Here is a 12,432-nt window from a genome sequence, read left to right on the forward strand (position 1 = left end):
GTGTTGCCATTTTAACAATGCTTATTCTTCTAATCTATGAATAGGGAATTTTTCCCCCTTGTTTTTAGTATTTTTATTTATTTATTTTTTATTTTTTTTAATTTATTTTATTTATTTATTTATTCCCTTTTGTTGCCATTGTTATTTTATTGTTGTAGTTATTATTGTTGTTGTCGTCGTTGTTGGATAGGACAGAGAGAGACGGAGAGAGGAGGGGAAGACAAAGAGGGGGAGAGAAAGATAGACACCTGCAGACCTGCTTCACCGCCTGTGAAGCGGCTCCCCTGCAGGTGGGGAGCCGGGGTTCGAACCGGAATCCTTATGCCGGTCCTTGTGCTTTGCGCCACCTGCGCTTAGCCCGCTGCACTACAGCCCGACTCCCTGTTTTTAGTATTTTTAATTTCTTTCAGCAGTGTTCTGAAGTTTTGAGAGTACAAGTGTTGCTTTTGTTTGAAAAACTTATTCCTATGCATTTTGTTCTTTTTGATACTGTTATAAACAAAAAATTATTTCACTTTTATTTTTTAATATTTTTAAAGAACAATTTTTATTTTTTAATATTTAACTTTTTTGGATAGAAACATAAGCTGAGAGGGATAGAGGAGATAGAGAAGCACACAGTACTATTTCACTGATCATGAAGATTCCCCCCTGCAGGTGGGGACTGGGGGCTTGAACCCCAGATCCTTGAGCACTGTAGTGTGTGCACTCTACTAGGTGCACCACTGCCTAGCCCCTAAAATACAGTTTTTTATATCTTCGATCTTGTAGAACTGCAATCTTGCAAACTCCATAGGATTATCTATGTCAGGGATGGCAAACCTTTTTTCCTGCTATCGGCCATTTGGATATTTTGGATATCATTTATAAGCCATTTAAAATGTAACACTTAATATTGTTATGAAAAGTGTTCCTTGATTTATTGAATTTGGAGTCCCACTTGTAGCCTTGGCAATACCAGACCAAATGATTTTGTGGGATGGCCCATAGGCTGGATGTTCCCCACCCTTGGTCTATGTTTAAGATCATGTTATCAGCAAATAACCTTATTTCTACAAAGATAGTCCTCTTTCCATTATGAGTGCTTTCTATTACTTTTTCTTGCGTTTCTCTCATTTCATTCTCCCTTCAGGAAGAGCCTGGCATGTCTCATGAGTCAACAGAGGATTTGTTTCACTTCAATGTCGGGGGCTGGCATTTCTCTGTTCCCAGAAGCAAGCTCGCTCAGTTCCCAGATTCCCTGCTGTGGAAAGAGGCATCAGCCTTGACCTCTTTGGAAAGCCAGAGGTTATTCATTGACAGAGATGGTTCTACATTTAGGCATGTGCACTATTACCTCTACACCTCCAAACTCTCCTTCTCCAGTTGTGCAGAACTAAACTTGCTGTATGAGCAAGCACTGGGTTTGCAGCTGATGCCTTTGCTGCAGGTAAGATCTTACACCACTAAATATTGCATCCTTTTGTGTCTTGGCTGCTGAGATGACCTTCTCAACAGGCAAGTATGATGAATGAGTCAGAATAATAAGGAATACAGTGGAAGTGCATGTTCCAAGTGAAGAATTTCATAGTGACTTGTTAAATTTTAAAAGGAGAAAACTAGAAACAATAGTTTTTTTTAAAGTACACTTTGTGATTTAAAATCTGAAAGAATCAAGAATATTGTTTCACATCAAGCATGTTAGGTACACAACTTTCACTTACAGAAAATCATGGGGCCAGGTGGTGGCACACCTGGTTAAGCACACACATTACAGTGTATAAGAACCCAGGTTCAAGCCCCTGCTCCCCACTTGCAGGAGTGGTGAATGAATTGTGAAGCAAGGCTGTAGGTGTCTCTCTGTCTCTCTTCTTCTCTATCTCTCCTTTCCCTCTCAATTTCTCTGTTTTTATTCAGTAATGAAAATAAATATTTTTTAAAAGAATATTATATTCTTTCCTTGTGTTTCTCCAAACTATAGAAGAAACTAAGTCAATGTTTCCTCTTCAAAGTTACATATTGGTAAATCAAAACAAGCCTTAACATACACCAGTGCAATTTCCTGTAATGTTATTTGTATTTGCAGTAGTGGCATTAAGATTTGTTTATTTATGGAGCCGGGTGATGGTGTACCTGGTTGAATGCAAATGTTAAAAAGTGCAAGGACCTGGGATCAAACCCCCAATCCCACCTGCAAGGGGAGAGTTTCACAAGTGGTGAAGTGGTGCTGCAGGTGTCTCTCCTTCTCTCTCTCTCTCTCTTTCCTTTCCTCTCAATTTCTGGCTATTTCTTTACAATAAATAAAGATAATAATTTTTTTAATATTTGTTTCAATTTATGGAAAAAGAGGAAGTACCAGAGCATCACTATGGCACTTAGGGTGCCAAGGATCAAACTCATAACCTCATGCCTGCAAGTCTTGTAGTCTGCCACAGTGCCATCTCCCTGAACACACTTTTTATTATTTTGTAAAGCTATCCATCTGATTTTTTTTTTTAATCATTGAACTTTACCAGGAAAGATACAGCTAAAAATTACAAGCTGCTTTAAAACACATGGCTTAGCATGTCAGGATTGCTTATGACTATGCCAAAACAGCATTTTGAGGACAAAGGGGGCAGATCATTTGTTCACTAAAGAAAGTCAAAGAAATCAAGGCAATTGCTAAAATAACCATTTTATGGAACACAAGCTAATTATATAAACAGCTTATCAAGCCCTTTAACTCTTTTGCTGTCCTTACTTCCCAACTAGAAAAAAAAAAAAAAAAAAAAGATCTGAGAAGCAACTTCTAAATGGAAAATAGCAGCTAAGAGGCCAGTGATTTCGCCTGATTCCAAATTCCAAATTGTTTGAGCAGTAAAAGTATTATGTGGCTCTGCCTCCCTAAAACAGACTGTCAAACCAGTGCTTATGTTTTGGAAGCCATGTTTTCAAAGTAATAAACATTTGGGTTGGCCCAGCTCAAGTGGTGTTTATTCATTGAAGAGTGTAAATACAGCTGGAGAATCAATAGCTGCCTCAAGCAAATGAGCAGACTCACACATTTCCATCATTTTCCCCACTGCTAAGTCCTGTCCAGATACTCCAGGTACTGTCCAAAATGTAAAATATTTTGCTGGGAGAAAAATGTAGCTTGCTAAGTTTAAAGACTTTTCTCAAGCAAGTCAACTTAATGTCAGTATATAATGAGAGCATTTCAGGTACCAGGCATTATTCTTATAGGCCTTAGGAAAAACATGGGGTGGTCCCATACAAATATATGAACTGTATATGTATAACAAACGTAGAATTAAAAAAAATTTTTTTTTGCCTCCAGGGTTATTGCTGGGCCTCAGTGCCTGCACCATGAATCCCCTGCTCCTGGAGGAGGCCATCCCCCCCCCCCCCCCCCCCGCTTTGTTGCCTTTGTTGTTGTAGCCTTGTTGTGGTTATTATTGTTGTTGTTGATGTCGTTCGTTGTTGGACAGGACAGAAAGAAATCGAGAGAGGAGGGGAAGACAGAGAGGGGGAGAGAAAGACACCTGCAGACTTGCTCCACCGCCTGTGAAGCAACTCCCCTACAGGTGGGGAGCCAGGGGCTCGATCCCTACACTAGTCCTTGAGCTTTGCACCATGTGCACTGAACCCGCTGCACTACCCCCCGGCCCCCAGAATTAATTTTTTCTAATAAACTACACTTAACAATTTTTTTTTTTTTTTTTCCTCCAGGGTTATTGCTGGGCTTGGTGCCTGCACCATGAATCCACCGCTCCTGGAGGCCATTTTTCCCCCTTTTTGTTGCCCTAGTTGTTGCAGCCTCGTTGCGGTTATTATTGCTATTGTTGACGTTGCTTTGTTGTTGGATAGGACAGAGAGAAATGGAGAGAGGAGGGGAAGACAGAGAGAGAGGGGAGAGAAAGATAGACACCTGCAGACCTGCTTCACCGCCCGTGAAGCGACGCCCCTGCAGGTGGGGAGCCGGGGGCTCGAACCGGGATCCTTACGCCGGTCCCTGCGCTTTGCGCCACGTGCGCTTAACCCACTGCGCCACCGCCCGACTCCCTACACTTAACAATTTTAAGGTGATGTTAATTTTAATAATCTCCCTATCCCAATGTGTTTAAAATACTATAATTTCAACATGTAATCAACATTTAAGAATTTATAGAAAGATAGAGGAGTAAGCACTCCCAAACATGCTCTATGAAGCTAGCATCACTTTGATCCCCAAAGCAAGAAAGGCCTCTACTGGAAAAGAAAACTATAGACTTATATCCCTGATGAACATTGATGCAAAGATTCTGAGCAAGATCTTGGCAAATCAAATCCAACAACATATCAAGAGAATAATTAACCAAGACCAAGTGGGATTCATCCATCCCTGGGAAGCAGGGATGGTTCAACATATTCAAATCAATCAATGTAACTTCAATCCCTGGGAAGCAGGGATGGTTCAACATATTCAAATCAATCAATGTAACTTCATCATACCAACAAAAAGAAAGATAAAAAACCACATAGTCATATCAATTAATGCAGAAGAAGCATTTGACAAGATCCAACACCCATTTATGATAAAGACCCTCCAGAAACTCGGAGTAGAAGGACAGTTCCCCAACATAATAAAGACCACTTATGGCAAACTCATATTTAACATCATTCTCAATGAGGAAAATCTGAAATATTTCCATCTAAAATCAGGAACCAGACAAGAATGTCTGATATTTCCCCTACTACTCAACACAGTTCTTCGGGTCCTCATCACTGCAATCAGAAGAAAGAGCAGGGCTGGTTGTGAGACACCTGACTGAGCATACATGTGAACAATGTGCAAGGACCTGGGTTGAGCCCCTGGCTGCCACCTTAAGGGGGAAAGTTTTGCCAGTGGTGAAGCAGTGTTGCAGGCATCTCTCTATCACCCCTTTTCCTCTCAATTTCTGGCTGTCTCTATCCAATAAATACATTAAAGATAATAAAATTTTTTAAATTTTTTTCTCTATTGGGGGATTAATGTTTTACATTTGACAGTAAATACAGTAGTTTGTACCTGCATAACATTTCTCAGTTTTCCACATAACACTACAACCCCCACTAGGTCCTCTGTCATCCTTTTCCAGGACCTGTATTCTTCCCCCCGCCCACCAACCCCAAAGTCTTTTACTTTGGTGCAATACACCAACTCCAGTCCAGGTTCTGCTTAGTGTTTTCTCTTCTGATCTTGTTTTTCTTTTTCTTTCTTTTCTTTCTTTTTTTTTTTTTTTTTTTAACCAGAGCACTGCTCAGCTCTGGCTTATGGTGGTGCAGGGGATTGAACTTGGAACTTTGGAGCCTCAGGCATGAGAGTCTATTTGCATAACCATTATGCTATCTACCCCTCCCCTTATCTTGTTTTCCAACTTCTGCCTGTGAATGAGATCATCCCATATTCATCCTTCTGTTTCTGACTTATTTCACTTAATATGACTTCTTCAAGCACCATCCAAGATGGGCTGAAGATAATAAAATTTAAAAGAGTTATCAAAGGCATACACAATGGAATACTACTCAGTTATTAAAAATGGTGATTTTACCATTTTCAACTCATCTTGGATGGAGCTGGAAGGAATCATATTAAGTGAGATAAGTCAGAAAGAGAAGTATGAATATGGGATGATATCACTCATAGACAGAAGTTAAAAAAAAAACTACCATGACGTCAACCTGACTTCCCTGGGCAGACTACCTCTCCAAGGTGTCCTGGAACCCTACCTCCCCAGAGCCCTACCCCACTAGGGAAAGGCAGAGACAGGCTGGGGACTAGAGCCAGCAATGGAGACATTGATTTTATTTATTTTTATTTTTAAAATATTTATTCTCATTTATTGCTCTTGTTTTATTGTTGTAGTTATGATTGTTGTCGTCGTTGTTGGATAGGACAGAGAGAAATGGAGAGGAGGGGAAGACAGAGAGGAGGAGAGAAAGATAGACACCTGCAGACCTGCTTCATCTCTTGTGAAGCGACTCCCCTACAGGTGGGGAGCCGGGAGCTCGAACTGGGATCCGTACACCGGATCTTTACACTGTGCTACCGCCCAATTCTTGATTTTATTTATTTATTTATTTATTTTACCAGAGCACTACTCAGCTCTGGCTTATGGTGGCACAGGGGATTGAACTTGGAACTTTGGAGCCTTAGTCATGAAAGTCTTTTTCATAACCATTATGTTATCTCTTCCACCCTAGGCACAGGTTTTAAATGCCAGAGCTATGTTTTACTTAGCTTCTTTGACTGATATTTTATTGAACTTTAAGTCGTTCAGACCATCCTTGTTTTTGCCAAGTGGAGACTTGCAAGCTCCCCCAAACTTCTTTACCATCACATTCCTTCCAATTACCCCATATCAGAGTATAAGTTATCTCTGTGAACTTCTGCTTCTTTGGAAAACCTCTGTCAATTCTCAAAGCTCTGCTAGCAGAATGCATTTGCCAGCCATCTTTTGGCAGCCATGCACATAAACACCCCATGCCGTCAGTCTGATGTTGCTTCTGACTGACATATTTTTTCACTCCTATCTTTCTAGCCCAAAATCAACATTAATTATCTTTGTGTTAACAGTAAGCCATTTGAATTTGCGTCTGTATTTCCATAGAGAATTGGTACTCCCTCTAGTAACTTTCTGGGTCATAACATATGAAAGGTAAAAGTCCTGGAAGTGTGATATTCATGGAGATAGAAATGGAATTGAAGTCAGTCCATAGAAAACCAGCTGCACACTCTGTGGTATAGCAAAGTCAAAGGACAGCTTATAAGCCTAGACTTTGTTGCATTATTAGGTTCATTCATTCATCAGTGCATTCCACAAAATGTGTTGAGTTCCCACAGGTATTGGTGGGGATTTTGCAAATATAGCAATAAACAAAAAAGGCAGACTCCTCTTAGAGGTAGGTTATAACTTGAAGACTAAACAAATAGGCATAGGGTGAGGAAAATAACACAGTGACTATACAAAGTACTTTTGTGCCTGAGACTCTAAAATCCCAGGTTCAATCTCCAGCACCAACTTAGTCCGGAATGAGCAATGATATGGTAAAGTAAATATAATAGGTGTTATTGAGAAGAGTAAGGGCAGGGTAAGAGGACTGGGGAAAACTTCCTATAGAATACTTCTGTATTTCCCCTGAGTAGAATTCCTTGTTTTCCTAAGTCAGAATGAGGGTTGGTTGGGAGAGTTTAGAAAACTACTTTGTTGGGCCTCTTGGATACATACAGGATGACTTAGTCAGCAAGAGTTGTATTCTTTGTGGATTTGTTTGGGTTTTCTTTTCTTATGTCACCAAGATTTCACCAGTCAAGGTAAACTTTTCAGGCAGAGAGAGACAAAGAGATAGGGAGAGACATCACAGCATGGAAATTTCCCATAGTGCTGCAGGAACTGGGGGCTCAGACATGCTTTGCATGCATGGCAATGTTGACACCCTCCTGAATGAGCTAATTCTCCAGGCTTCCTTCTTATTTAAGATTTGTTTGGGGAGTCAGGCGGTAGCACAGCAAGTTAAGCACAGGTGGCGCAAAGCACAAAGACCAGCATAAGGATCCCAGTTCGAACCCTGGCTCCCCACCTGCAGGGGCGTTGCTTCACAGGCAGTGAAGCAGGTCTGCAGGTGTCTGTCTTTCTCTCCCCCTCTCTATCTTCCCCTCCTCTCTACATTTCTCTCTGTCCTATCCAACAATGACAACATCAATAACAACAATAATAATAACTACAACAACGATAAAAAAAGATTTGTTTGGTGGAGGAGATAGCATAATGGTTATTTAACTAGATTCTAGTGCCTAAGGCTAAGCCATAGCTGAGCAGTGCTCTGGTAAAATAAAAATAAATAAATAAATATTTCTTAGACATAGTTTTTCTGGAGAGAAATTATACTGCTCACATTTTACATTAGTGAAAATATTAGGTTGTCAGAAAAGTTATGGCGTATTTTTCTATGTTTTTCAAAGCAAAAAGACGTCATGACTTTTGTGACAACCCAATAGTAAGAAATGGGTTATTTTCTCAACTAGCATATATCCCCCAAGTTAGTTGGACTGTCATTACTCACCCATCACAAAGAACACACCTGCATACCAAATGGCACCTCCGAATTAAGTATCTGGGACCATCCTCAAACTTGTTCTCTCAGGCCAGGATTTCCCCCCACTCAAAATGTCCTTCCTCTATGGCCAATGTGGAATTGTTCAAGGGTACCCTTTTGTTTCCTCTACTAATATCAGATCTTGAGATTTGAATCTGCAGGTGAAGTCAATGGCACATTTATGTTCTTCTGATGTGGTTAGCTTAGCATGAGCTATCTTCCAGAATTTCCCTCATTTCATTCATTTTTTTCACTATTGGATGTAATGTTTTTCTGTCCATCACCAAATCCAGTCTGACTTTTCCAGTATCTGTCTCCCTGACCTCCTTCATTCCGAGACCTTCCTTCTAGAATTCAGGTCCCAAGTTGAAATAATTGTTTTTACTGTCCTCTGAACTTTCTGGGCTCTAGTCATTTAATCCTGTGCTGATATTTCCTATTTCAGACATTCAACATCATTTCCAGTTTTTAAGAATACACTCTGCATGGGTCAACAAGATAATTTACCTGGGAGGATGCCTGTTTTGCCATATATCAGCCCCCTGCTGCACTGGGGGAAGCTTTAGTGCTATGGTGTTTTTCTCTGTCACTCTTTTTCTATCTGAAAACATATGTCCAGAGTAACAAACCCCCCTCCCCCCGGCAGATAGAGAGAGAGAGAGAGGAAAGCACCCTGCTTCTCTATTAGTTTTTAGGCACTCTCATGTCTTGAATTGCTTTTCTTTCAGAGAACTCAACTCTCCAGCCCTCCACTTACTTGCATTCTTGGTGGGGGGGTTTTGTTTGTTTTTGCCTCCAGGGTTATTGCTGGGGGCTCCATGCCTGCACTAAGAATCCACTGCTCCTAGATGCCATTTGTTGCCCTTATCATTGTTGTTGGATAGGACAGAGAGAAACTAAGAGAGGACAGGAAGACAAAAGGGGAGAGAAAAATAAGACACCTGCAGACCCACTTGTGAAGTGACCCCCATGCAGGTGGGGAGCTGGCGGCTCCAACTATGATCTACACCAGTCCTTGCGCTTTGTGCCATGTGCATTTAACCTGTTCAACTACCACCCAACCCCTGCATTCTTATTTAACACAGCAATTGTTACACACTAAGTTTCAGATTAAAAACTGAGGGTTCACAGGGTGGGGACAGATAGCATAGTAGTTATGCAAAAAGACTCTTATGCCTAAGGCTCCAAGGTCCCAAGTTCAATCCCCCACATCACCATAAACCAGAACTGTCCAGTACTCTGGTAAAAAAAAAAACAAAAAACAGGGGCCAAGTGATGGCGCACCTGGTTAAGCACACACATTACAGTGCACAAGGACCCAGATTCAAGCCCCTGGTCCCCACCTGCAGGGGAAAAGCTTCACAAGTGGTGAAGCAGGGCTGCAGGTGTCTCTCTGTCTCTTCCTATCTATCCCCCCACCCCCCTCAATTTCTCTCTGTCTCTATCCAATAAATGAATGAATGAATGAATACATAATTAAAAACAACAAAAAAAAAGGGGAGCAGGAGGTGGTGCACCTGGCTGAGTGCACACATTACAGTGTGCAAGGACCCAGGTTCAAGCCCCTGGTCCCCACCTGCACGGGGAAAGCTTCATGAGTGGTGAAGCAGGGCTGCAGGTGTCTTTCTGTCTCTCCTCGTTTCCATCTCTCCCTCCCCTCTCAATTTATGGCTATCTCTATCTAATAAATAAATATTTTTAAAAAGCATGGGAGTTGGGCGGCAACGCCACAGGTTAAGCGCAGGTGGCGCAAAGCAAGGACCGGCTCAAGAATCCCGGTTCGAGCCATCAGATCCCCACCTGCAGGGGAGTTGCTTCACAGGCAGTGAAGCAGATCTGCAGGTGTCTATCTTTCTCTCCCCCTCTGTCTTCCCCTCCTCTCTCCATTTCTCTCTGTCCTATCCAACAACGACATCAACAACAACAATAATAACTACAACAATAAAACAACAAGGGCAACAAAAGGGAGTATTTTTTTTTAAAAAAGCTTAATAAAAAATAATTAAAAAATAACAGAATTCACCAGCATATCCCCTCCTTGAAGAGTCTTGGTATATAGAAGAGGACAGGCCTAAAATCAAGCCAGAAGCCTGGATCGAGAAGCATACAGGGCCTATGAGAACAAAAGAGGAGGATAACCCATCCCAGGTGGGGGAGGCTCCCGGCTCATGAGCCAGAAAAGGGAAGAGAAGTATTCTTGATGAGGGAACAGCATGCATAAAGTAGAGAGGGATCACAGGACATGGGTCTGTGGAATTTTGTGGAATTAACTGTCATTGATAATAGGGTGGAAGCAGAAAGGATGATGAAAGATGAGGCAGTGTGGGATTTGACCACTAAGAGGAAGCAAGTAAACAATTGTCTTATTCCCTTTAATCTTTACAATAGGTTCCAGAAGCTTAGAAAGGTTAAGTGAGAAGTGGAGGGGCCAGGCGGTAGTGCAGCAGGTTAAGTGCACACGGTGTGAAGCACAAGGACTAGTGCAAGGAGCCTGGTTTGACCCCGGGCTCGACCTCCATCTCCCCACCTGCAGAGGAGTCGCTTCACAGGCAGTGAAGCAGGTCTGCAGGTGTCTTATCTTTCTCCCTCTCTGTCTTCCCCTCCTTGCTCCATTTCTCTCTGTCCTATCCAACAACAATGGCAACAATAACAACAATAAGGGCAACAAAATGGGGAAAATGGCCTCCAGGAGCAGTGGATTCATAGTGCAGGCATTGAGCCCCAGCAATAATCCTGGAGGAAAAAAAAAAGTGACAAGTGGAGAGCAGCTGGTTAAGAGCAGTAGTTAACAGCATGAGCTCTAGAGTCTTGGGTTCTATTATTATCTCCCTTTATTTGGGAAAGTAAGAATTCCCTTCTCTTGCTAAGAGAGAGTGATAATATCAAAGTTTGTTTTGTGAGTGGGAAGATAATAGGATAATAGGAGGGTTCCCTTTAAAAGTGCCTGGACACAATCCAGTAACTGAGAGAAAGTATTTGCATATCACGCATCTGACAAAGCGACTGATATCAAACATCTATATAGAACTCATACAGCTCAACAACAAAAAATAAAAATTGGACAAAATAACTGAATAGTTTTCTAAAGAAGAGATACATATGACCTACAGAAATATGAATAAATACTCCACCTCTCTTATTAGAGAAATGCAAACTAAAACTACACACTAAGATTCTACCTCACACCTGTGAGAATGACCTACATCAACAAAACAGGAGGTGACATGCATTGGCGATGTCATGAAGCAGTAGGGACTCTTGTTACACTATTGCTGGGAATGCAGGCTGTGGTGATAGCTTCATCTCCTTCATTTTCATATCATTCCTCTCTGAAATATAGATGGTACTTAAGAAGAGAGACACAGGTGATGCTTGGACTGAGTGGGGTGTATGGAGTCAAAGCAAAGAGCTCTGGACTAGGAAGTGATGGGGGTGGCATCAATTATGTAGTACAGATATCCAGTGCATGTAGGTGAAGTGGGACTTGTGTTGGTGGCAGCAGTGGTGTGAAGACACCTATCACAGGGAGGTAAAAGACTGTACCCAAAGTGTCAACAACTGTCCTGTAATCACTGTTTCCCCAAATAATTTAAAAAGTTGATAGTGCGGGAGTCGGGTGTAGCTCAGCGGGTTAAGCGCAGGTGGCACAAAGCACAAAGATCGGCATAAGGATCCCGGTTCGAGCCCCCAGCTCCCCACCTGCAGGGGAGTCGTTTCACAGGTGGTGAAGCAGGTCCGCAGGTATCTGTCTGTCTCTCCCCCTCTCTGTCTTCCCCTCCCCTCTCCATTTATCTCTGTCCTATCCAACAACAATGATAGCAATAACAACAACAATGATAAACAACAAGGGCAACAAAAGGGAAAATAAATAAATAAATAAATAAATAAATGTAAAAAAATTTTTTTTTAAAGTTGATAGTGTGGAAAGGAATCCCAGGGTTCCTGGAGGAACTTCACAGCCAAGGAAAACACTTATTTTTTGTATCTATATATTTAAATTTAAATCTTTATTTGCTTTTTTCCCTTTTGTTACCCTTGTTGTTTTATTGTTGTTGTTATTGATGTCATCATTGGATAGGACAGAAAGAAATGGAGAGAGGAGGGGAAGACAGAGGGAGAGAAAAAGATAGACACCTGCAGACCTGCTTCACTGCCTGTGAAGTGACTCCCCTGCAGGTGGGGAGCCAGGGGCTTGAACCAGGATCCTTATGAAACTTAAATTTTTAAAATGACTTTTGTGTTGTTGTTTTTTGTTTGTTTTTCCAGCTGGAAAAGCTCCTTGAGGCCAGCTAGTTGATTTGACTGTGTCCCTGGCAGTACACAGTATTTCTCAAATGAAAGGAATGTTCTCTTCTG

The 12,432-nt window shown here is 41.6% G+C and overlaps 1 protein-coding gene across 3 annotated transcripts in view; it reads left to right on the plus strand.

Moving 5' to 3' along the window:
* KCTD19 (potassium channel tetramerization domain containing 19) overlaps positions 1 to 12,432 on the plus strand; it is a 33,409-nt gene that overhangs the window by 2,763 nt on the left and 18,214 nt on the right. For 2 of the 3 annotated variants that reach the window (XM_007517737.3, XM_060185359.1), the window contains exon 2: positions 1,133 to 1,429. In XM_007517737.3, coding sequence (XP_007517799.2) covers positions 1,133 to 1,429 — 297 coding nt within the window. Of the gene's footprint in view, positions 1 to 1,132; positions 1,430 to 12,432 lie in introns of those variants that run through there. The other variant, XM_060185360.1, reaches the window with a different exon arrangement.

The sequence above is a fragment of the Erinaceus europaeus genome, chromosome 2 (assembly GCF_950295315.1).
Source record: "Erinaceus europaeus chromosome 2, mEriEur2.1, whole genome shotgun sequence".
Lineage (NCBI taxonomy): Eukaryota > Metazoa > Chordata > Mammalia > Eulipotyphla > Erinaceidae > Erinaceus > Erinaceus europaeus.